Source organism: Somniosus microcephalus, chromosome 5 (genome assembly GCF_052327205.1).
Source record: "Somniosus microcephalus isolate GS21.2 chromosome 5, FLI_Smic_1.0, whole genome shotgun sequence".
In the NCBI taxonomy this organism is placed as follows: domain Eukaryota; kingdom Metazoa; phylum Chordata; class Chondrichthyes; order Squaliformes; family Somniosidae; genus Somniosus; species Somniosus microcephalus.
In genome coordinates, this window is record NC_140991.1 from 262,543,928 (window position 1) to 262,567,605 (window position 23,678).

General features: G+C 46.6%; 1 protein-coding gene across 5 annotated transcripts in view; it reads left to right on the top strand.

Annotated features, from left to right (window-relative positions):
• Positions 1-23,678, top strand: part of cap2 (cyclase associated actin cytoskeleton regulatory protein 2) — a 295,674-nt gene that overhangs the window by 63,654 nt on the left and 208,342 nt on the right. For all 5 annotated transcript variants that reach the window (XM_085988892.1, XM_085988893.1, XM_085988894.1 and 2 more), the window contains one exon: positions 13,894-13,994. In XM_085988892.1, coding sequence (XP_085845018.1) covers positions 13,894-13,994 — 101 coding nt within the window. The remainder of the gene's footprint in view (positions 1-13,893; positions 13,995-23,678) is intronic.

A 23,678-nucleotide genomic window follows, 5' to 3' on the forward strand; every position in this document is an offset into this window, starting at 1 on the left:
CGTGGAAGCTGTCTGAGGGACCTATCCGGTTGAATTGTCTCACTGCTCCACGTCCGCAGTGTTGGATTAGCCTGAGGGAGGGAAGCAAAACAGAGCAACAAGCACCCCCTCACCTCCCACTTGCCCGAACTCTGCCACTTACCAAACTCTACTTACACTCAATGCGACCGCACTCAGCCCGCCCCTTTTTATACCCGGATTCTACTTCCGGTTTCAACTCCCCAACAGCTTAATTTACTCTAAAAAAATTAAACTTACTTCAAATAATTCACTTTTTTACTCACTAGAATTCAGTAAATGCACTTAAAAGACTTTTTCTGCCACTTAGCAAAGTCTGCTTAAACTCAATGCGATTATAAAAATGTTTCCTGTATGTTGCTGTCAAAGACAATGAGCGGCTCACTTACCGTGAAACAAGTCTGGAAAGAAATTGACGTTTTGGCTGCAAAGTGTTCTAAAATGAGGATTTGCACTTTTTGAATAGTGTCTTTTATAAGAATATAAGGACAAGGTTGTATTAGTAGACGCAACATATCGCGAGAGCTGAGTGTGTTTTGATTTATTGCCAGTTGAACTTTTGGAGGAAGAAAGTTCATCATTTGTTGAATAGAGTGAAGCTATGAGACATCTGGCATAAGTAGCACTCTTGCCTTTTGACTCATAAGGTCGTGAGTTCAAGTCCCACTCCAGAAACTTGAGCACATGATCTACGCTGACACTTCAGTGCAGTACTGAGGGAGTACTGCACTGGTCAGAGGTGCCGTCTTTTGGATGAGACGTTTAACCGAGGCCCCATCTGCCCTCTCGGGTGGACATAAAAGATCCCATGGCACTATTCAAAGAAGAGAAGGGGCTCATTTTCTCCATGTCTTGGCCAATGTTTATCCCTCAACCGACATCGCTAAAATAGATTTTCTAGTCATTTTCACATTGCTGTTTGTGGGACCTTCTGTGTAAGTTGGCTGCCGCATTTCCTACTTTACAATTGTGACGACACTTCAAAAGTACTTCATTGGCTGTATAACGCTTTGGGACATCCTGAGGTTGTGAAAGGCACAATATATTTAAGTTCTTTCTGTAATGTATATACCTTTAAGGGGGGAACTATGTTTTACAGCTCATGTATACTGCAGTACCGGCAGTGACCACACCTGTATATAGCACTGAGTAGTAATCTGTACAGATCAGTTGCAGTGTGAGCCACGTTGAGTAAACACCTGTTGTACCGTTCTCCGCAGTCTGTGTCTTATTATACACGGACGCAACATTGGCGACGAGGCAGGTTCGAACCTACCTGCAACTCTGCATCACCTCCCGAGGATTCGTTCCTGGAGATCAGTGGATTGGAGGTCAAGGCCAGAGACTGGGGCGTCGACCACGGGCAACCGCCCAGTCATCCAGCAGAGACTCGAGAATTGCGGGGGAGGCTGTGGAGAGCCAGGCTTGGCTTTCCAGTCGAGGTGGTCCAGCGAAACGGGCTGGCAACAGGTAGTGCGCAGACCCTTCCTGGACAGCGGTGGGCTAGAGCCCGACCGAGCGGCACAGCAAAGGGCCGAGCAGCGCCGACGGGGGAGAGAGAGAGAGAGGGCAGAGCGCACAGGGCGCAGCCGGTGTTCAGGGGCCGAGCAGCGTCGGAGAGAGGGAAGAGAGAGACGCGCAGAAACCCGCGAGGCGCCGCCATTGCCACGAGGACCGCCGCGAGTGGCGTTGGCAGCAGCGCAGGAGAAGCGCGCGAAACCTACAGGGCGCCGCCATTGCCACGAGAACCGCCGGGAGCGGCGTTGGCAGCAGCGGGGGAGGAAGGAAAGCGCGGGAGACGCCATTTTAAGCCATTGGGAGACGCCATTCTAAACCACACCCAAAATGCCGAAGAGTGGCAGTATCACCGCATTTGACAATGAAGTCGAAGATTGGACTACATATATCGAACGAATAGAGGTATACTGCAAGGCAAATGAGGTGTCAGATGACAAGAAAGCGTCGGTATTGTTAAATTTAATGGGTGCAAAGACGTATGGTTTATTACGAAATCTAGTAACCCCAACGAAGCCAATGGAAAAGAGTTTTGAAGACATAGTAACGATACTAAAGGAACATTTAAACCCCACACCGCTGCTGATAGCAGAAAGATTCAAGTTTCACAAACGGAACCAGCATAAGGATGAAAACAATGCTGATTATTTAACAGAACTGCGCAAACTATCGAAACACTGCCAGTTTGGAGCGGGACTGGCAGATACCTTAAGGGACAAGTTTGTGTGTGGGCTTCAAAGTGAAGGAACCCAGAAATGGCTTTTATCTGAAAAGGACCTTACGCTGGAAAAGGCTTTCAGCATTGCGGTATCATATGAAGCAGCAGCACGGGGCGCTGCAGAGATACAACAGAGACCGCAAGAATATGGCACAAATGAAATGTCATATGGAACAGAGAAGTGCTATCGCTGCGGCAGAACAACACACGACCAGAATGATTGCTGGTTCAAAGACAAAGTGTGCAGACAGTGTGGAAAAGTAGGACACATAGCACGAGTCTGCAGGTCAGGAAAGAAAACCAGCAATAAGAAACCTACCAAAGGAAAGTACAAGAAGGTACATAAGATGACGGAGAATAGTTCAGACGAACAAAAGAGTGATAACGACTCCGAAAGCAGGGAACTGAGTTGTCTGAAACTACATAATGTGATCACAACGGAGGATCACCGAACCATTTGGGTCACTCTCAAGTTAGCAGGAGTCCAGGTAAAGATGGAATTGGACAAAAGATCAGCCCTAACAGTCATAAACCGAAGGGACTACTAGTGGCTATTCTCACACATACCCTTGAGAGACACAAAAATTATTTTGAAGACGTACACGGGGCAAAAAGTCTACCCCAAAGGAAAAATAAGGGTGACCGTTATATATAACGGTAAGGAAACACCAAAACTAGACCTGTATGTATTGCAAGATGGAGGACCACCATTACTGGGACGTGAATGGATCCGGAAAATACAACTGGATTGGCATTCCATACAGGCACTGACTGTGGCTGACAAAAAGGATGACGACGTCACACCTGGGCGACTGTCAAAGATCCTAACTGACGCGAAAGAAGTGTTGCAGCAAGGACTCGGAACACTAAAAGGCATGACAGCGACAATTAAAATTGAAGAAAACGCAAGGCCAAAATTTTTTAAGGCCAGACCGGTACCTTATGCGATCCGTCCAGCCGTCAAAGCAGAGCTGGAGAGTCTGGAACGTTCAGGTGTACTGTCCAAGGTAGACTGGAGCGAGTGGGCTACACCCATCGTCCCTGTGATGAAAAAGTCATTGAGCAGCACGCCTGGGGAACCAAGGAATGTTCACATCCGTGGGGACTGTAAGGTAACAGTGAACCCGGTCCTTCACACCGTACAATATCCACTTCTGCGGATTGAAGATATTTTCGCCTCGCTATCTGGAGGGAAACGCTTCACTAAGATTGATCTGGCCCAGGCGTACCTGCAAATGGAGGTAGAAGAAGCATCAAAAAAATACCTCACAATCAACACCCATAAAGGTCTCTACCAATACAACCGGCTGGTATTCGGGGTAGCATCAGCTCCGGCTATTTGGCAGAGGGCAATGGAACAAGTCCTGCAAGGGATCCCAGGGACCCAGTGTTATTTGGACGACATCCTGGTCACGGGCGAAAATGACAGTGATCACCTTGCCAACCTGGAGCAGGTGCTCACTAGATTGCAGGAATATGGGCTATATGCTAACTGCCCCAAATGTGAGTTTTTTAGAAAACAGATCTTGTATTGTGGCCACGTTATCGATAAAGAGGGGTTACATAAGTCCCCAGAGAAGATTGAGGCAGTAGTCAAGGCTCCAGCACCGGAAAATGTGTCACAACTGAGGTCGTTCCTCGGGCTGGTAAACTACTACTGTTGTGTATGTCCCTTTAAGGGAATAACTGATCTTAGACTGCAGTACCGGCAGTGACCACCCCTGTATAAAAGGCCCTAGCAGGCTTCTGTAGTTTCAGTTTCAAGCTGCCTCTTGTTCAGTAAAGTATCTGTTAAACCGTTCTCCCGAAGTCCGCGTATTATTGAGGCGCAGACTTTACAGTGGCGACGCGTAATTTCGAACTCGCCTGCAGTGTGGCATCATCTCACGGGGATCTCGCCTGAAAGGAAGGTCCTGGAAGGTCGTAGTCTGAGCAACGGGCGTCGACCGAGGGCAACCGCCCAAAGAATCCATCGGTGTTTGGAGAATTGCGGGAGAGACTGTGGTTCCAGCGAAACGTGCTCGTAGCAAGTGGCGCGCTGACCCTTCCGGACTGCGGCGGGCTCAAGCTCGATCGAGCAGCTCTACAAATCGGGCCGCGCAGCGCCGCCGGGAAAAGAAAACGAGAGAGAGGGTGGAGCGCACAGGGCACGGTCGGTGCTCGAGAACAGGACAGCGGAGAGAAACTAAACGGGGGGGAAGGAAAGCGAGACGCGCCGAAGCTGCGGGTCGCCGCCATTACCCCGTAGAACGCTAGGAGCAGCGTGGCAGTAAGGGGAAGAAGCAAAAGCGCGGAAGGCGCCATTTTATTCCATTGGGGAAGAAGCAAAAGCGCGGGAGGTGCCATTTTAAATCGGCCAAGATGCCGAAAAGTGGCAGTATCACTGCTTTCGACAACGAGGTAGAAGATTGGACCACGTATGTGGAAAGAATTGAAGTGTACTGCAAGGCAAATGAGGTGGCTGATGGAAAGAGGGCGTTGATATTATTAAATCTGATGGGTGCGAGTACGTACGGCCTATTGCGGAATTTAATTACCCCAGCTAAACCAATGGAGAAAAGTTTTGAGGAGATTGTTCATATCTTACAGGAATATCTAAGCCCTACACCACTGCTGATAGCAGAAAGATTCAAGTTCCATAAAAGAACCAGCACAAAGATGAGAGCAATGCTGACTATCTTACGGAACTACGCAAGTTATCGAAGCACTGCCAGTTGGAGCAGGACTGGCAGACACCTTACGGGACAAGTTTGTCTGCGGGCTCCAGAGTGAAGGAACCCAGAAACGACTACTTTCAAAAAAGGACCTGACGCTAGAACAGGCTTTCAGCGTGGCAGTATCCTATGAAGCAGCAGCACGGGAAGCTGCGGAAATACAACAGAAACCACAAGAATACAGCGCTAACGAAATGGCGTATGGAGCCGAAAAGTGCCATCGCTGCGGCAGAACAACCCATGAGCAGAAGGACTGCTGGTTTAAAGACAAAATATGCAGGCAATGCGGGAAAATGGGACATATAGCAAGAGTCTGCAGGTCGGGAAAGAAGACCAACACGACAAGAACTACTAAGGAACAGTACAGGAAAGTAAAGAAACTGACAGATAGTAGTTCAGAAGATCAGGAGAGTGATAAGGACTCCGGGAGCAGGCGACTAAGTTGTTTAAAGTTACACAACATGATCGCAAAAGAAGATCACCGAACCATTTGGGTCACCCTCATGATAGCAGGGTCCCCAGTGAAGATGGAATTGGACACAGGATCAGCCCTAACTGTCATGAATCGACGAGACTATGAGTGGCTATTCTCACACATACCCTTAAAGGACACGTCCATTGTATTGAAGACATACACGGGGCAAAAGGTCTACCCCAGAGGAAAAATAAGGGTGCCAGTTGAATATAACGGAAAGGAAACACAGAAACTATACATGTATATACTATGAGATGGAAGACCACCATTATTGGGACGTGAATGGATCCGAAGACTACAATTGGATTGGCATTCCATTCTGGCACTAACTGTGACTGACAAAAAAGATGATGACGTCGCACCTGGACGTCTGTCACAAATTCTATCTGACGCGGAAGAGGTGTTCCAACAAGGACTTGGGACTCTAAAAGGAGTAAAGGCAACCATAAAGATTGAGGATAACGCAACCCCAAAATTTTTCAAGGCCAGACCGGTGCCATACGCGATACGCCCAGCTGTGGAAGCTGAACTGGAGAGTCTGGAGCGTTCGGGGGTGTTGTCTAAGGTGGACTGGAGCGAGTGGGCCACACCCATCGTTCCTGTAATGAAGAAAGCATTGAGCAGCACGCCTGGGGAGCCAAGGAAGGTTCGCATCTGTGGGGACTTCAAGGTGACTGTGAACCCAGTCCTGCACACAGTACAGTATCCGCTTCTGCGGATAGAAGATATTTTCGCCTCACTATCTGGAGGGAAACGTTTTACAAAGATTGACCTGGCTCAAGCGTATCTACAAATGGAGGTGGAGGAAGCATCTAGGAAATAACTCACGATAAACACTCACAAAGGCCTTTACCAGTACAATCGACTGGTATTTGGGGTAGCATCGGCCCCGGCTATGTGGCAGAGGGCAATGGAACAAGTCCTGCAAGGGATCCCGGGAACCCAGTGTTATTTGGACGACATCCTGGTTATGGGCGAAAATGACAATGAACACCTTGCCAACCTGGAACAGGTGCTCACGAGATTGCAGGAATATGGGCTACGAGCCAACCGTCCCAAATGCGAGTTCTTCAGGAAACAAATCTCGTATTGTGGCCACATGATTGATGAGGAAGGGTTGCATAAGTCGCCGGACAAGATTGAGGCTGCAGTCAAGGCTCCAGCACCAGAAAATGTGTTGCAACTGAGATCGTTCCTCGGGTTGGTGAACTACTACCATAAGTTCTTGCCGAATTTATCTACAATTCTGCACCCACTGAACGCCCTCCTTCAAACTGGTGTAACATGGAAATGGAGTGATGAGTGTAAGCGTGCCTTTCAGGAATGTAAATGCCAAATCACTTCAAAAGAAGTATTGGCCCACTACAACGCAACACTACCGATTCGGTTGGCATGTGATGCGTCACCTTACGGCATTGGAGCGGTGCTGTCACACAAATTCCGTGACGGTTCAGAGAGGCCAATAGCCTTTGCATCGCGCTCGCTAACCTCAGCCGAGAGTAACTATGCCCAGATTGACAGGGAGGTCCTCAGCCTGTTGTGGGGGGTGAAGAAGTTCAATCACTATCTGCACGGGCAGAAATTCACCCTACTGACTGATCATCAACCCCTGGTCTCAATTTTTAACCCAAAGAAGGGCGTTCCGGTGATGACGGCGCAATGGCTGCAAAGAAGGTAACTTTTTCTAGGGGCACATCAGTATGACATAGAGTACAAAGGTACAAAACAACATGGAAACGCTGATGGGCGGTCGCGCCTACCGTTGCCTACGGCGGAAGACGCACCTGCAGTGGACCCGGTGGAGATATTCCATGCGACCATAGTCGAATGTTTTCCTGTTACAAACGCAAGTATTGAGAAGGAAACCCGAAATGACCCGACATACACACGGGTCTATGATTTGATGGTGAAGGAATGGCCAGCATATGGCGACTCACTGTTGCCAGCATTCTTGCCAAGGAGGGAACAGCTGTCAGTGTGCCGGGGAACCTTGATGTGTGGATCCCGAGTGGTAATTCCACCCAAGTTGAGAGATAGAGTACTCAATGAGCTTCACGAGGGTCATCTGGGAGGGGTAAAAATGAAGAGCCTAGCCAGGGCGTTTGTGTGGTGGCCGGGAATCGATAAAGAAATCGAGGATATGACCAAGAGATGCACAGGATGCCAGAAGGTCCAAAACGCTCCACCACAGGCCCCGCTATATCCATGGGAGTGGCCCTCATCTCCATGGCAATGGGTACACATTGATTTCGCTGGTCCATTTATGGACTCAATGTTTCTAATCGCTGTGGACGCCCATTCGAAATGGCCAGAGGTCATTAAAATGTCCTCCACCACCACGGAGAAAACTATTGCAGTCCTAAGGACCATCTTCGCCAGGAATGGGTTGCCAGAACAGATCTGTTCCGACAATGGCCCACAGTTTGTGTCTGAGGATTTCCGGAGGTTCCTGAAGAATAATGGGGTGAAACATTACACATCTGCCCCATATCATCCAGCCACAAATGGATTGGCTGAGAGGTTTGTTCAGACCTTTAAAAAGGCCATAAAGGCAATGTATAATGAGGACATACCACTGCAACACAAGGTGGATAACTTCCTGTTTGCTTACCGGAATGCGACACATGCAGTAACCAACCAAACTCCAGCCGTACTGTTTTTCAACCGGAGACTAAGATGTCGCTTGGATTTGCTCAAACCAAACATAAGACGAGATGTTGAGGATAAGCAGTTCCAGCACATAAATGAGAAGCCAACCAGGAGCTTCAAGATAGGGCAACCAGTCTTGGCCCGCGACTACTGAACAGAAAAATGGCAGCCAGGCACGATATGCACACAGCAGGGACCACTAATGTACACAGTGGATGTTGGAGAGAGCATCGTGAGACGCCATGCTGACCAGATTCTAGAGTCACAGGAACAAGCCAAACCTGTACCACAAGCATGTGCACCTGGTAATGAGCCCGAAGTACAGATTACGTCTACCTCAGAAGCAGGGGAATTGGAAGCTGACGAACCAACCAAAGACAATGAGCCAGAATTGACTCCACCGCCAGAACAGGATACTCGAGAAAGGCGCTATCCAGTCCGGATCAGGAAGCCTCCTCAAAGACTGAACTTATAAATGACTATTCCAGTTTATGTATATATTACTGAGAAAATTGTAATTGTAATTAGTTATTATTTAGTTAAATGAATGTTATGTACTGTTTATCTAAAAGGGGAGGAATTGTTGTGTATGTCCCTTTAAGGGAATAACTGGTCTTAGACTGCAGTACCGGCAGTGACCACCCCTGTATAAAAGGCCCTAGCAGGCTTCTGTAGTTTCAGTTTCAAGCTGCCTCTTGTTCAGTAAAGTACCTGTTAAACTGTTCTCCCGAAGTCCGTGTATTATTGAGGCGCGGACTTTACAACTACCATAAGTTCTTGCCAAATTTGTCTACAATACTACACCCACTGAACACCCTACTGCAAACTGGGGTGCCATGGAAGTGGAGTGACGAATGTAGACGAGCTTTCCAGAAGAGCAAAACACTAATCACATTGAAAGAGGTATTGTCCCATTACAACCCGGCATTACCAATTCGGTTGGCATGTGATGCGTCACCCTACGGCATTGGAGCGGTGCTGTCGCACAAATTCTCGGACGGCTCAGAGAGGCCAATAGCCTTTGCGTCACGATCACTAACCTCAGCCGAGCGTAACTACGCCCAGATTGACAGGGAGGCCCTCAGCCCAGTGTGGGGAGTGAAAAAGTTCAATCACTATCTGCACGGGCAGAAATTCACCTTGCTGACTGATCACCAGCCTCTTGTCTCCATTTTTAATCCGAAGAAGGGCGTTCCGGTGATGACTGCGCAACGACTACAAAGATGGTCACTTTTTCTAGGGGCGCACCACTATGAGATTGAATATAAGGGCACAAAACAGCATGGAAATGCTGATGGGCTATCATGCCTGCCACTGCCTACTGCGGAGGAAGCACCAGCAGTGGATCCTGTCGAAATATTCCATTCGACTATAGTTGAATACCTACCGGTAACTAACGCTTGTATCGAAAAGGAAACCCGAAATGACCCGACACTGTCTCGGGTATATGATTTGACGGTGAAGGGATGGCCAGCACATGGCGACTCACTGTTGCCAGCATTCTCGACAAGGAGAGAACAGCTGTCAGTGTGCCGGGGGACCTTGATGTGTGGATCCCGAGTGGTAATTCCACCCAAGTTAAGGGATAGAGTGCCCAATGAGCTTCATGAGTGTCATCTGGGAGGGGTAAAAATGAAAAGCCTAGCCAGGGCTTATGTGTGGTGGCCGGGAATCGATAAACAAATCGAGGACCTGACCAAGAGCTGCTCAGGATGCCAGAAAATCCAAAATGCACCACCACAGGCCTCTCTACACCCATGGGAGTGGCCCTCGTCTCCATGGCACCGGGTGCATATTGATTTTGCTGGTCCATTAATGGACTTAATGTTTTTAATAGCCGTGGATGCGCACTCGAAATGGCCTGAGGTCATCAAAATGTCCTCCACCACCACGGAGAAAACAATTGCAGTCCTACGGACCATTTTTGCCAGGAATGGCTTGCCAGAACAGATTTGCTCCGACAACGGACCACAGTTTGTGTCCGAAGAGTTCCGGAGGTTCTTGAAAAAGAATGGGGTAAGGCACTACACATCCGCCCCGTATCATCTAGCCACAAATTGATTGGCTGAGGGGTTCATACAAACCTTTAAGAAGGCAATAAAGGCTATGTACAATGACAGCATTCCGCTGCAGCACAAGGTGGACAATTTCCTGTTCGCCTACCGGAATGCGACACATGCAATCACCAACCAGGCCCCAGCCATGATGTTCTTTAACCGAAGGTTAAAATCTCGCCTGGATTTGCTCAGACCAAACGTACGAAGAGATGTTGAGAGTAAACAATTCCAGCACATCCATGAGAAGCCAACAAGGAGCTTCAATGTAGGGCAACCAGTCTTGGCCCGCGACTACCGAACAGAAAAATGGCAGCCAGGAATGATATGCACACGGCAGGGCCCACTAATGTACACAGTGGACGTTGGGGAGAGCATCGTGAGACGCCATGCTGACCAGATCCTAGAGTCACAGGAACAAGTCAACCCCATGCCTCGCCAATACGTACCTGGTGATGAACCCGACGGACAGGTCGCATCTACCCCAGAAACAGTAGCATCGGAAGCTGATGAACCAACCGACGACAGGGGGCCAGAATCGCCTTCGCACCAAGAGCAAGACACTCGGGAAAGGCGCTATCCAGAAAGGATCAGGAAGCCTCCCCAAAGACTGAATATATAAATAGACTATTTTCAGCTAATGTTGCATGTTAAAAGTGTTAATTGTAATTAGTTTGATATTTAATTGTTAAATGAGTGTTATGGTACTGTTAATCTAAAAGGGGAGGAATTGTAATGTATATACCTTTAAGGGGGGAACTATGTTTTACAGCTCATGTATACTGCAGTACCGGCAGTGACCACACCTGTATATAGCACTGAGTAGTAATCTGTACAGATCATAGAAACTAGGAGCAGGAGTAGGCCATTCAGCCCTTCGAGCCTGCTCAGACATTCAACGAGATCATGGCTGATCATCCAAACCCTAGCACCCGGTCCGTACACCGACGGCCATCCCACCCAAGCCCTATCCCCATAACCCCGTAACCCCACATATTTAATCCCCTCTAACACTAAGGGCCAATTTTTATCATGGCCAATCAACCTAACCCGCACATCTTTGGACTGTGAGCCACGTTGAGTAAACACCTGTTGTACCGTTCTCCGCAGTCTGTGTCTTATTATACACGGACGCAACACTTTTTCCTTTTTTGTTCTACTTTTCTCATTCGTTTTCTCCTTTACCTTTTTATTTTCTATTTTTTTCATGTTTCCCTTTACTGCTTCGTGTACTCAGTGTAACACCATGGAAAAATAATGTCGGCCCATTTCAGGTTAACCGAACCTGGAAGGGAATCATGGCTCAAAGCACCACTAGCAGCATGGGTCAATAATGACAGAAAGTGGGCGGGGAAAGGAGAGGAAATGGAGGAGAGTGATTCATTGAAATGTTAAACTGAACTCTACTTAACCAATATGGAAATTAAAAATAGTTTTTATTTTTAACAAGTGCAGTAATTAAAATGAGTTGTGGCTTTTTAAATTGAAGTAAAAAGCTTTAAATCTAACTAATGTTTGATCTGAGCTTATTGAAGGGCTGGTGACCATGAAGGATTCATAGCACCATTGGGTGGCTTGAGGTTTCCATGATTTCACCAAGTTAGTTGGATTGATATTTTTGAAACTTAATGAACATCTTTCAGATGAAACTGGCTATTAATTAAACCTATGATGTTCATCTGGTATCAAATATTTCAGAATGTTTATCTGTCAGGAATTGGCACTCATTGCATGAAGAACAATTATGAGCAGTGATACATTAAATGGGCAGAGGATTTCATATATATGATGAGTTGTTTGGATAGTGCTGGCCAAAATTTATCCTTCAACCAAGTCCACAAAAAATAGATAATAGATCCTTGTTGTTAGTGGGATATTGCAGTGTTTGTTTGCCGACATAACCGTGATGATTACACTTGAGAAGTACTTTATTGGCTGTGAAGCACTTTGGAATGTCCTGTGGATATGAAAGGTGCTTTTATCAATGCAAGTTTGTGTTCTCTCTCTCTTTAAATCTACTATCTTTCGTTAATCCTGCTATATACAGTCTGCTTTTGATAAATTTTTTGCACTGTGTGCGCGTGCGTGCGTATGTGAGACATCCTTTGTGACTGACGCTGGTGAATTATTTCCCCCCCCAACCAACCTCTCCGCAGCTTTTGACATGACTGACTTAACCATCCTCCTCCAACGCCTCTCCTCCTTTGTCCAGCTCAGTGGGACTGCCTTTGCTTAGTTCCACTCTTACCTATCCAATTGTAGCCAGAGCATCTCCAGCAATGGCTTCTCTTCCCGTCCCTACACCGGAGTCCTCCAAGGATTTTTCCTTGGCGCCCGCCTCTTCCTCATCTCCATGCTACCTCTTGGTGACATCATCTGCAGACATTAGGCCAGCTTCCACATGTACACTGACGACATCCAGCTCTACCCCTGCACCACCTCTCATAACTCATCACTGCCTTTGTTTTACTAGACAGCTTATCTGACCACCAGTCTGGGATGATTGGCAATTTCCTTCAGCTAAACATTGGCTAAGACTGATGTCATCAACGTGCCCGGCCCCCTCCCCCCCCCCCCCCCCCCCCCCCCAAACTCCATACCCTTGCCACCAATTCCATTCTTCCAGTCCGGCACTGTCTTGTGTTGAACCAGATTGTTCACAACGCTGGTGTACTCTTCGACCTTGAGCTGAGCTTCCAACACCATATCCTCTCCATCACAAAGACCACCTATTTCCACCTCTGACATCACCCGCCTCCACCCATACCCCAGCCGATTTCCTGATTAAACCCCTCATCCTTATCTTTGTGACCTCTAGACTCGACAATTCCAATGCTCTCTTGGCTCTGTGAACTTCAGTTCATCCAAAACTCTGCTGCCCGTATCCTGTCCTGCTCGCCATCACCCTGTCCTCACTGACTTAGATTGGCTCCCAGTCTTCCAATGTCTCCCATTTAAAATTCTCATTTATGGCCTTAACTCTCCCTATCTCAGTATTGCCCTACAACCTACAACCCTAGCTGGTCTCTTCTCTGATTTTGGCCTCTTGTGTAATCTCTTCCCTATGCCCCACCATTGGCAGTTGTGCCATCAGCAGCCTAGACTCCATGTTCTGGACCTCCTCCCAAACCCTTCTACCTCTCCACCTCTGTCTCCTCCTTTACCACTTTCCTTAAAACCCATCTTTTTGACCAAGGTTTTGGTGATCCCTTCTAATACCTCCTTATTTGGCTTGGCATCCATTATTTTGATTGTACCTCTCGAGTATCCTGGGGATGTTTATCTACATTAAAGCTCTCTCACGCTCACTCTCTTTCTCTGTTATATAAATAAACAACGTCTTGATAATAGTTTTCCTGTCAAATCGTACGTCACAAAAAGTTCATGCTTTATCTTATTTTCAGGAAAAATACACTCTCTTCCTGTGGACAGATTTGTTTTCTAATATTGTGTGGAGTGATCTCACCCTTTAAGTATCATTGAGGTTTGATCTGTTGCTAACCAATATTGATAGCAAGGGATTGAGAGAGGGGAATGAGAGGGAAGTGCTGAGAATAAAGGAAGAGTAAGGAAATGGGAGTCAAATCCTAGATGGTGAAGGTAGAAAGGAAAAGTGAAAACCATTGGTAGTTCTACCACACCAAAGCCTCCAAGTCCAATTTGAACATTTTAAATGGCTTTATTTTTCTTCAGTAGGAAGCAATTAAGGTTGAATTTGATATTTGTCTTTTTTTTCTTCTGTACTTCAAGATCTGGCACCATATGTGGAAGCTTTCGATGTTTTGCTGACAGGTGCTGTTGCAGACTATGTGAAGCATAGCAAGATCCTTGGGGAAGATGTGGAGGAACATGTAAGTAGAGAAGTCTGCACTACTATAGGAGGCTGACCTTGAATTGACGATGTACTTGACTTGGTTGCCACATATTAATAAATAACATTTGTTCCAGTTGTATTAATCATCAGTAAGACGAGATTTTACTGTATTTTATATATTTCAAGGTCACTTGCATGGTTCTGTAGTTGCTGTTGAATCATGGAATTGTTGCAAATGTGTTACGGTGATATTGCATTAATTTGTCCTGTTTAATGGTGGGTATTATCCAGTATTCCTCAAAGTTTTGTTCCCACTTCCATTCTTCACAGACTTAATTACATGTTGAAGGAACTGGTGTGAGCCTGTTGACCATTTAGCCCTTTTACATTACATAGATCTACAGCACGGAAACAGGCCATTTGGCCCAACTAGTCTAAGCTGGTGTTTATACACCACACGAGTCTCCTCCCACTCTAATTGTCTCTGCCTACCCTGACTCAATATCCTTCTATTGTTAAAAATAGCAGACAGAGGGATAGTATGCTGTATTCATACACTAATGTTGCCATAGTAATATCTAGGTTGATTTATAGTTCATGATGTTGGATTGCAAAAATAGGCCTATGAACCAAAGCCTGAATCCTCTAGTCTTTAAATATATTAACCAAAGCTGTAGAGAGGGCTATAAGTACTAGAAATCATATGTAAAGGATGATTAGCTTCACTTATTAAGAAATATATGTATTAAAAACGTACATGTAGTATTTAGGTAGCTGCAAAGCATGATGGGACACTTGACCATCATATTAACCCTTTTTAACTAAGTACTGTAGAAATAGCGGACCACAGCATATTTACTCGACTCTTGGTCTCCGTCTTTGTTGTTATCAGTGTTACAGAAGCAGTGTTTAATGCAGATGGCTTTCTGAGAGATAAGGGAAACTGAACTTCATAGGGAGTCGGCCATTTCTATCTTTGCCTCAAACACCTTATCTTCCTTTGTAATGTCTGCTCGCAACTAAAAGCTAACATTGTATATTATCTCAAGAATTAAGCGACCTTGCTCACAGAAGCTAGATGTCTAGAAACTAGGGGCTGGATTTTCATTCAGAAGTCGGGAAGGAGGCGGGACTACAACTTTCGGGTTGTAGTCCTGCCTCCATCGAGATGCGGCCAATCCACGCGATTTTCACTTGGTTGACCTTGTTGAGCCCGCCCAGCGGGCTCAGCAGGCCAATTAAGGGCCACCCGGCAACAGGTGACGTCACAGTCTGAAATTTCATCTGTCAAGACGTGTTGACAGATGAAATATCAGTGTTTCACAGCTGTTTGAAGCTGTCAAACGCTGACAGTCTTACTTCTAACCTGAGTCCTTCTACGCAGACTCAGTTAGAAATCTCGCCGGCACTGAAAGCTGCAGGCTGTCACTTTTGACAGCTCGCGGCCATTCTGCTTTCTGTGCCGGCTGAATGATGGACTCCCGAAACCTCGAGGAAGGAAGGCTGTAAAGGTAAGTACAGGTAATTTACACTTCTTTACACACTTTAAGCACACCAAACACACTTACCTTTGCACTCATGCACCCATCACTCACCTGAACACCGACATCTCGACCCCTCCAAGTCCTTCAACCCGACGGCCCTACTTCTCTAACTTGGCGTGGTTTGGAGCCGTCAGGAATCCCACACGACAACCTTCAAAATAGGGATTAGGCTAAAAACTGCCTGTTAACTACCCGTTAACAGGCAGTTAATTGGCACTAATCCCTATCCGCCTCGGGTCGGCGGGTCCCAGTGCGGGGCGGGTACCCGCCTCCTTTGAAACTTACATGGAGGTGGGTTTTGGGCGGGATGGTGTCGGGACCCCCGAATTCGGGATTTTAGCCCCCCGCACGCCTAAAAACCCACCTCACGGCACACTGAAAGTCGACCCCTAGGTGTTATGCTGTATGTCAAAGAACACTTCAGGGCAGCTCCTGGCATTGAGTGACTAATCACCCAACCAATAAGAGAGTAACTGTAGTGATGTTGTCTGTAGGTGTACGCCCACTTTTGTGACCAATGGGTATATTAATGCTTGTATGCTGTATTTCCTTTGAGAGACAGGTGCGAGTCTGAGGAGGCTCCCTCCTCTCCCTTGTGCACAAGGCCTTCCGGCCGTTTTCTAATAAACTTTAAGTTTGTCAGCAGTTCCGTCTCTCCGTCTGGTTTTACTGCGAAATTCGAATCTAACAATGAGCAAGGCTAATCCAAGTTACTTGTGAACTGTGTTGATCTGAGCCATGCACTGATAATCTTGTCAAATAATCACGCCCCGGGGTGGGGGGCGGTGAGGAAGGGGGGCGGGTAATTGACATGAGTTTTTGGAGAACAGGCACTGAAAGGTAAGCAAAATACAGCTGGAAAACTTTGTGGTTGCAAGGGAGCCATTAAAATGGCAGGGTGACAGGCAGGTGCAAGTTCTGCGATAGGTTTGATACCGAAATGGACCTGGTCGTGAACTTGGAAGCAGAACAAGTAGTTTAAAGATGGACACTTTGGTCCCTGGAGATCGATCATGACAGAAAGCTACTACGTACTCTGCTACGTAATTGCTGTGCTGTGCTACTTTTATGTGAAAACTGGAGTTCAGTGGTATGTTTGTTACAGAGAAAGAAATGAAAGGCTACTTTGTGTAATTAGTGAATCTCCAGTGATCTTGCTCATGTTAATCTGGGGTCTGGAGCATTGATGTGATGTTTAACTGCTCTGTACCTTTAAGGCCATTGCTTAAATACTTCCTTAAGGAATCCGGTTAAGGGCAGCTACTTGTAAATTCCTTAAGTCAATTAGTATTCAGTGCATTAAATGTAAATTTCACGCTCCAGGACAAAATGCCTGACTACTTTTTTTGTAAAAAAAGATTGTTTGCATCTGTAATAAATGCCTGGAGTGTGGCAGACATGCACTGGATGCTGAACCTGTTGTGTATATACTAGCTGATTGACCCTGGTGTTGCTCACAGTGTTTTAGATATTGGGCCAGAAATTAGGATCGGGTGCAAGCCCCCGATCTGCACTCACCCTGCGCGCTGACACCTGAAGCCCGGGCCTGCTTGCATTTCCTGTCACAGGCCCGGTTTCGATGTCGGCGCAATGTGCTTACCTGTTCCAGCGGCTGGGATCAGGTGAGCACGCTGTAGCCAATCCGGGGAGGGGAAACTCATTCATGAGTTTGATAGTAAAGACTGTCAAACTCATGAAAAGTACGGGCGCCCAAAAGACTACTTTAACTTTAATTAAAATTTTAAAAAACATCCCAATAATTAAATAAACTATAAATAACTTTAAAAAAACTATTTAAAACAATTAATAAAATTTTTGAAATTTTTTTTTTTTCACGAATTCGGGTCTAAAAATAAACTTACCTTACTGTAAAGTCCTTAAAAACAATGAAACTGTGGAAAAAATGTAATAATTTTAAATATTAGACCACTTACCTTCAAGAATCCACTGCTTACGCCTCCTTTTTTCATTTCCAAAAAGTTCAGTCCCTTGCGCACGCGCAAACCTGTCTAAACGAAGGAAGTTCGGACCTCTTAACCCCTTAGTTCGATGGAGAGGAAATGCCGGTTTCCCGCGCATGCGCTGTGCATGCTGGAATCCGGCACTTCCAACGGGCCCATTGTTTCATAGGGGCAGGAATGTTTCTAATGTATTATACTGCTGCTCAGGTGGAGCTATGCCCCTTTAAGGTCAAAGCCTAATTGTTAAGTAAACCGAGCCATTGGTCTCTTATAGTTTAATTTTTTGTTGGGGGAACTGTGTAGGGGGAGGTCAGTCAGAGATTAATTGCTCTTCAGGTCATAAGTCCAAATCCAGGATAAAATGTCTTGCTTTTTACCCCCCCCCGCCCCCCAGTGCAATTTTTAAGGTTATTATTTTGTTACTTCTGCTGGCATGTTGTTTCCTGGGTTAATGAGGTATTTTCTGTTGGTGGGGAGTTTCTCTGCACATTCCAATGATGGGCTTTCATTTTTAAAAGATTGTTGAAAGAAATGTTAACTGCAAGAAATTTGCCTAGAAGAAATTTGCATGTAATTAAGTGCAACATATCTGACACAGGAAGTGTGGCGTAACGGACATTTTTAATCTAGATATACTAGCAGACCTACTGTAACATTGGCCAGAACTTTTACTTTTGGACCTGCCAGGAGGCGGTGCGGGGGGGGAACCGGAAGTGGGTGTGACATCATGGACAGGTTCCCCGCTCGGAGATCAGCCTGATTGACAAGCTGGCTTCCAGTCGGGCAGAGAACACTGGATAAGAGGCCGCAACCCCAGGTAGGTGTGAGCCCCGGTCCGGGGGATGGGGTGCGGCAAGCAGCTGTTGATGGGGGAGCTTGTGGGCCAGACGGAAGCACTCCTGCTCCTCCTGGCAACCACAAGTATTGCTCCCTGAGGCTGTCCTCACCTCGCTGCAGCTGCTGGGAATCCCAAGGCCCAGGAACCTTGGCCGGCTACGGCTAAATCCGAGGCTTCCAGCCTCATTATCATATTTAAAGTGCTAACACGCCTCCTGGGTGTGGGTTGGGGGGAGAAGGTCAGCAACCCGGGGGGAGGGGGTGAGGAGAAGGTCAGGAACTCGGTTGGGGATGGGTGAGTGGGGAGAAGGTCAGGAACGTGCTTGGCAGTGGGGGGGAATGTCAGGGACTTAATGGGGAGGGATGAGGTCAGAAACTTGGGGGGGTGGGGGGGAGGAAGGTTAGGAACTTGTGGGGTGGGGGGCAGGGACTTGTTTGGGCGGTGGGGAGAAGGTCCTAACCCCCGAGGGTGAGCCCTGTCTGTTCTCTGTGAGCTCTGTCTGGAGCCTGGCAGTCAGAATGAATGGCTCGCATTACACATTGCAAAGTACTTGATTACTTAAGCAGGCAGGATCTAATTACACATTCCAGATAAACTGCTGGGTGTGTCTTGTTCTCCAAGGGGACCAATCAGAAATCTGGTGTTGCAAATAGATGCGACCATAAATAAAATGCAGTTTGTATAACCCTTTGCAATACAGTACAGAATAGATTAATGCCAAATACATTAAAATATGGATTCAATAATTCGAAGTAAAGTATTTCATTTGTCATGCACGTCGCTTGTTGCATTTGCTAAATAAACATCCCCTTAAATATATTACAAAAGCAAAATACTGCAGATATTGGAAATCTGAAATACAAACAGAAAATGCTGGAAATACTCAGCAGGTCAGGCAGCATCTGTAGAGAGAGAAACAGAGTTGACCTTCCATCCCTTTAAATATATTACCATCCATTATTTTTGTTTGGAAGGTTAACTCAGAAAAGTTGAAATTCATGCTTCAACTACTCTTGTTATTTTATACCAGACCACGTTCTGAGTAGTTTCACTGCTCTTACTTTTTTTAAATGGTTTGCCTGGGAATTTTCATTCTCTAATTTTTCAACGATGCGTGGTTTTGAAGGACCAGTCAGTTACAAACAGTAAATCCTAGCATATTCTCTGAATAGCTCGTCTTGTTGTCATGGAGTTTGTAGTCACGGGTGCATGCTAGGAATTGCAGTCTGCTACCTTGTTGAGTCTCTTCAGCTCGAAGCCCATTGAATTCAAGCCTGAAACTTCTCGGGGAGGAACAAGCCTCTCATGGAAAATGTTGTCTGCGACATAAAAAATTGTATAAGTGAGTTTAATCATTTTCTCTTTTTTGTCTTGTATGCTTCCAACCTTATTTACAACAAGTCCAATTTAGTGCTTTAATTGGCCCTCTTCTCCATTCTTTTACTGTTAGGTTTATCTTTCATATGTCCTCATTAGTTCCTTATTAGTTTTCTTGTGTCCACTTCCCTTGCTTTTGATACATACATTCCTTTCCCTTTCAGTTCTGATTTGTGGTCATAGAGTCATAGAGTTTTACAGCACAGAAAGAGGCCCTTCGGCCCATCGTGCCTGCGCCGCCCATCCATCCCTGTCCAGTCTAATCCCATTTTCCAGCATTTGGTCCATAGCCTTGTATGCAATGGCATTTCAAGTGCTCATCCAAATGCTTCTTGAATGTTGTGAGGGTTCCTGCCTCTACCACCCTTTTAGGCATTGAGTTCCACATTCCAACCACCCTCTGGGTGAAAAAGTTCCTCCTCAAATCCCCTCTAAATCTCCTGCCCCTTACCCTGAATCTATGCCCCCTTGTTATTGACCCCCCTACTAAGGGGAAAAGTTCCTCTTTGTCTACCCTATCTATGCCCCTCATCATTTTGTACACCTCAATCAGGTCCCCCCTCAGCCTTCTTTGCTCCAAGGAAAACAACCCCAGCCTGTTTAGTCTTTCTTCATAGCTGAGGCGCTCCATCCCAGGTAACATCCTGGTGAATCTTCTCTGCACCCTCTCCAAAGCAATCACATCCTTCCTATAGTGAGGCGACCAGAACTGCACACAGTACTCCAGCTGTGGCCTCACCAGCGTTTTGTACAGCTCCATCATAACCTCCCTGCTCTTATATTCTATGCCTCGGCTAATGAAGGCAAGTATCCCATATGCCTTTTTAACCACCTTATCTACTTGTTCCGCTGCCTTCAGAGATCTATGTACATGTACACCGAGGTCCCTCTGACCCTCTGTACTTCCTAGGGTCCTACCACTCATTGTGTATTCCCTTGCCTTATTTGTCCGTCCAAAATGCATCACCTCGCACTTTTCAGGGTTAAATTCCATTTGCCACTTTTCCGCCCATCTGACCAACCCGTCTATATCGTCCTGTAGCCTGAGGCTTTCCTCCTTGCAATTTACCACCCCACCAATTTTCGTGTCATCTGCAAACTTACTGATCATCCCTTTTACATTCTCATCCAAATCATTTATGTAGATCACAAACAACAAGGGACCCAGCACCGATCCCTGAGGTACCCCACTGGACACAGGCTTCCAGTCACAAAAGCAACCTTCGACCATCACCCTCTGCCTCCTGCCACTCAGCCAGTTTAGGATCCAACGCGCCAAGGCACCCTGGATCCCATGGGCTCTTACCTTCTTGACCAGTCTCCTATGCGGGACTTTGTCAAAAGCTTTACTGAAGTCCATGTAAACCACATCCACAGCATTTCCCTCATCCACCTCCCTAGTCAGCCCCTCGAAAAATTCAATCAGATTTGTCAGACATGATTTACCCTTGACAAAGCCATGCTGACTATCCCCGATTAATCCTTGCCTCTCCAAGTGGAGACTAATTTTGTCCCTCAGAATTTTTTCCAATAATTTCCCTACCACAGATGTTAGGCTCACTGGCCTGTAATTCCCTGGTTTATCCCTGCTACCCTTCTTGTATAATGGTACTACATTAGCTGTTCTCCAGTCCTCTGGTACATCCCCTGTGGCCAGAGAGGTTCTGAAAATTTGTGTCAGAGCCCCTGCAATCTCCTCCTTTGCCTCCCACAGCAGCCTGGGATACATCTCGTCCGGGCCTGGGGATTTATCCACTTTTTGGCCTGCTAAAACCACTAGCACCTCCTCCCTCTCGATGCTAATATGTTCAAGTATGTCACAATCCCCTTGCCCGATTTCTATGTCTGCATCGTCTTTCTCCATAGTGAACACAGATGCAAAAAATTCATTTAAAACCCCGCCTACATCATCTGGTTCTACACACAGATTGCCACTTTGGTCCCTAATGGGCCCTACCCTTTCCCTGGTTATCCTCTTGCCCTTAATATACTTATAAAACATCTTAGGATTTTCCTTTATTTTGCTCGCCAGTGTTATTTCATGGCCCCTCCTCTCCCTCCTAATTTCTTTTTTAAGTATGCCCCTGCACTTTTTATACTCCTCTAGGGCTTCTTCCGTCTTTAGTCTTTTGTAACTGCCAAAAGCCCCCCTTTTATTTCTAATGCATTTTTGTATCTCCCTTGTCATCCAAGGTTCCCTTTGCTTGTTGGTCCCACCCTTGACCTTTACAGGAACATGTTGGCGCTGTACTCTCTCTATTTCCCTTCTGAAAGTCTCCCACTGTTTTGATGTGGATTTTCCTATAAGTAGCTGCTCCCAGTCCACTTTGGCCAGATCCTGGCTTATCATATTAAAATCGGCCTTCCCCCAATTTAGAACCCTTATTTCCGGGCCGTCTTTGTCTTTTTCCATGACCACCTTAAATTTCACCGAATTATGGTCACTGTCGCCAAAATGCTCTCCTACTGATACTTCCACCACTTGCCCGGCTACATTCCCCAGAATTAGGTCCAGTACCGCCCCCTCTCTTGTAGGACTTTCTACATGTTGGCTCAAAAAGCTCTCCTGGATGCACTTTAAGAATTCTGCACCCTCTAAGCCTTTCACACTCTGACTATCCCAATTTATATTGGGGAAGTTGAAATCCCCCACTATTATTACCCTATTATTTTCACACTTCTCTGAGATTTGCCTACATATCTGTTCCTCTATCTCCCCCTGACTGTTTGGGGGCCTATAGTACACTCCCAGCAAAGTGCTTGCCCCCCTTTTGTTTTTAAGTTCTACCCATATGGCCTCATTTGAGGAACCCGCTAATATATCATCCCTCCTTACAGCAGTAATTGACTCCTTAATTAATATTGCAACACCCCCTCCCCTTTTACACCCCCTGTCTCGCCTGAAGATTCTATACCCCGGAATATTGAGCTGCCAGTCCTGACCCTCCCTCAACCATGTCTCCGTGATGGCAACAATATCGTACTCCCATGTGTTCAACAACAACTTCAGTTCATCCACCTTATTTGCAAGACTCCTTGCATTAAAATAAATGCCTTCCAGCCCTGCCATATTCCCTTTTGCCTTCACATATTTGCTCTGCCTTCCCAGCTGACTTGTTTTTTCCTCTGTATTTGGCTGTAAATCACCCCCTACTATAGCTCCACTCTGTACCCCATCCCCCTGCCAAGTTAGTTTAAACCCCCCCCAGCAGTGCTAGCAAACCTCCCCGCAAGGATATTGGTTCCCCTCTGGTTCAGGTGTAAACCGTCCGACTTGTACAAGTCCCACCTTTCCCAGAAGCAGACCCAGTGATCCAGGAAACTAAAGCCCTCCCTCCTGCACCATCCCTTTAGCCACGCATTCATCTGTTCTATCTTCCTATTCCTATACTCACTAGCACATGGCACCGGGAGTAATCCAGAGATTACAACCTTTGAGGTCCTGCTCTTTAATCCTTCACCTAGCTCCCTAAATTCTTGCTGCAGGACCTCATCCCTCTTTTTACCTATGTCGTTGGTACCAATGTGGACCACGACCTCTGGCTGTTCACCCTCCCCCTCCAGAATGCCCTGCAGCCGCTCAGTGATATCCTTGACCCTGGCACCAGGGAGGCAACAAACCATCCTGGATTCACGTCTACGGCCACAGAAACGCCTATCTGTTCCCCTTACTATAGAATCCCCTACCACTATTGCTCTCCCACTCTTTTTCCCCCCTTCCTGGGCAGCAGGAGCACCCCCAGTGCCAGGAAGTTGGCTGCTGCTGCCTTCCCCTGGTGAGTCATCCCCCTCAACAGTATCCAAAGCGGTATACTTGTTTGAGAGGGGAATGGTCACAGGGGTTTCCTGCACTACCTGCCTGCTTCTATTGCTCCGCCTGGTGGTCACCCATTTCCTGTCTTCCTGTGCAGCCCTTCCCTGCGGTGTGACCAACTCACTAAACGTGCTATCCACGACCCTCTCAGCATCGTGAATGCTCAACAACCCATCCACCCGCAGCT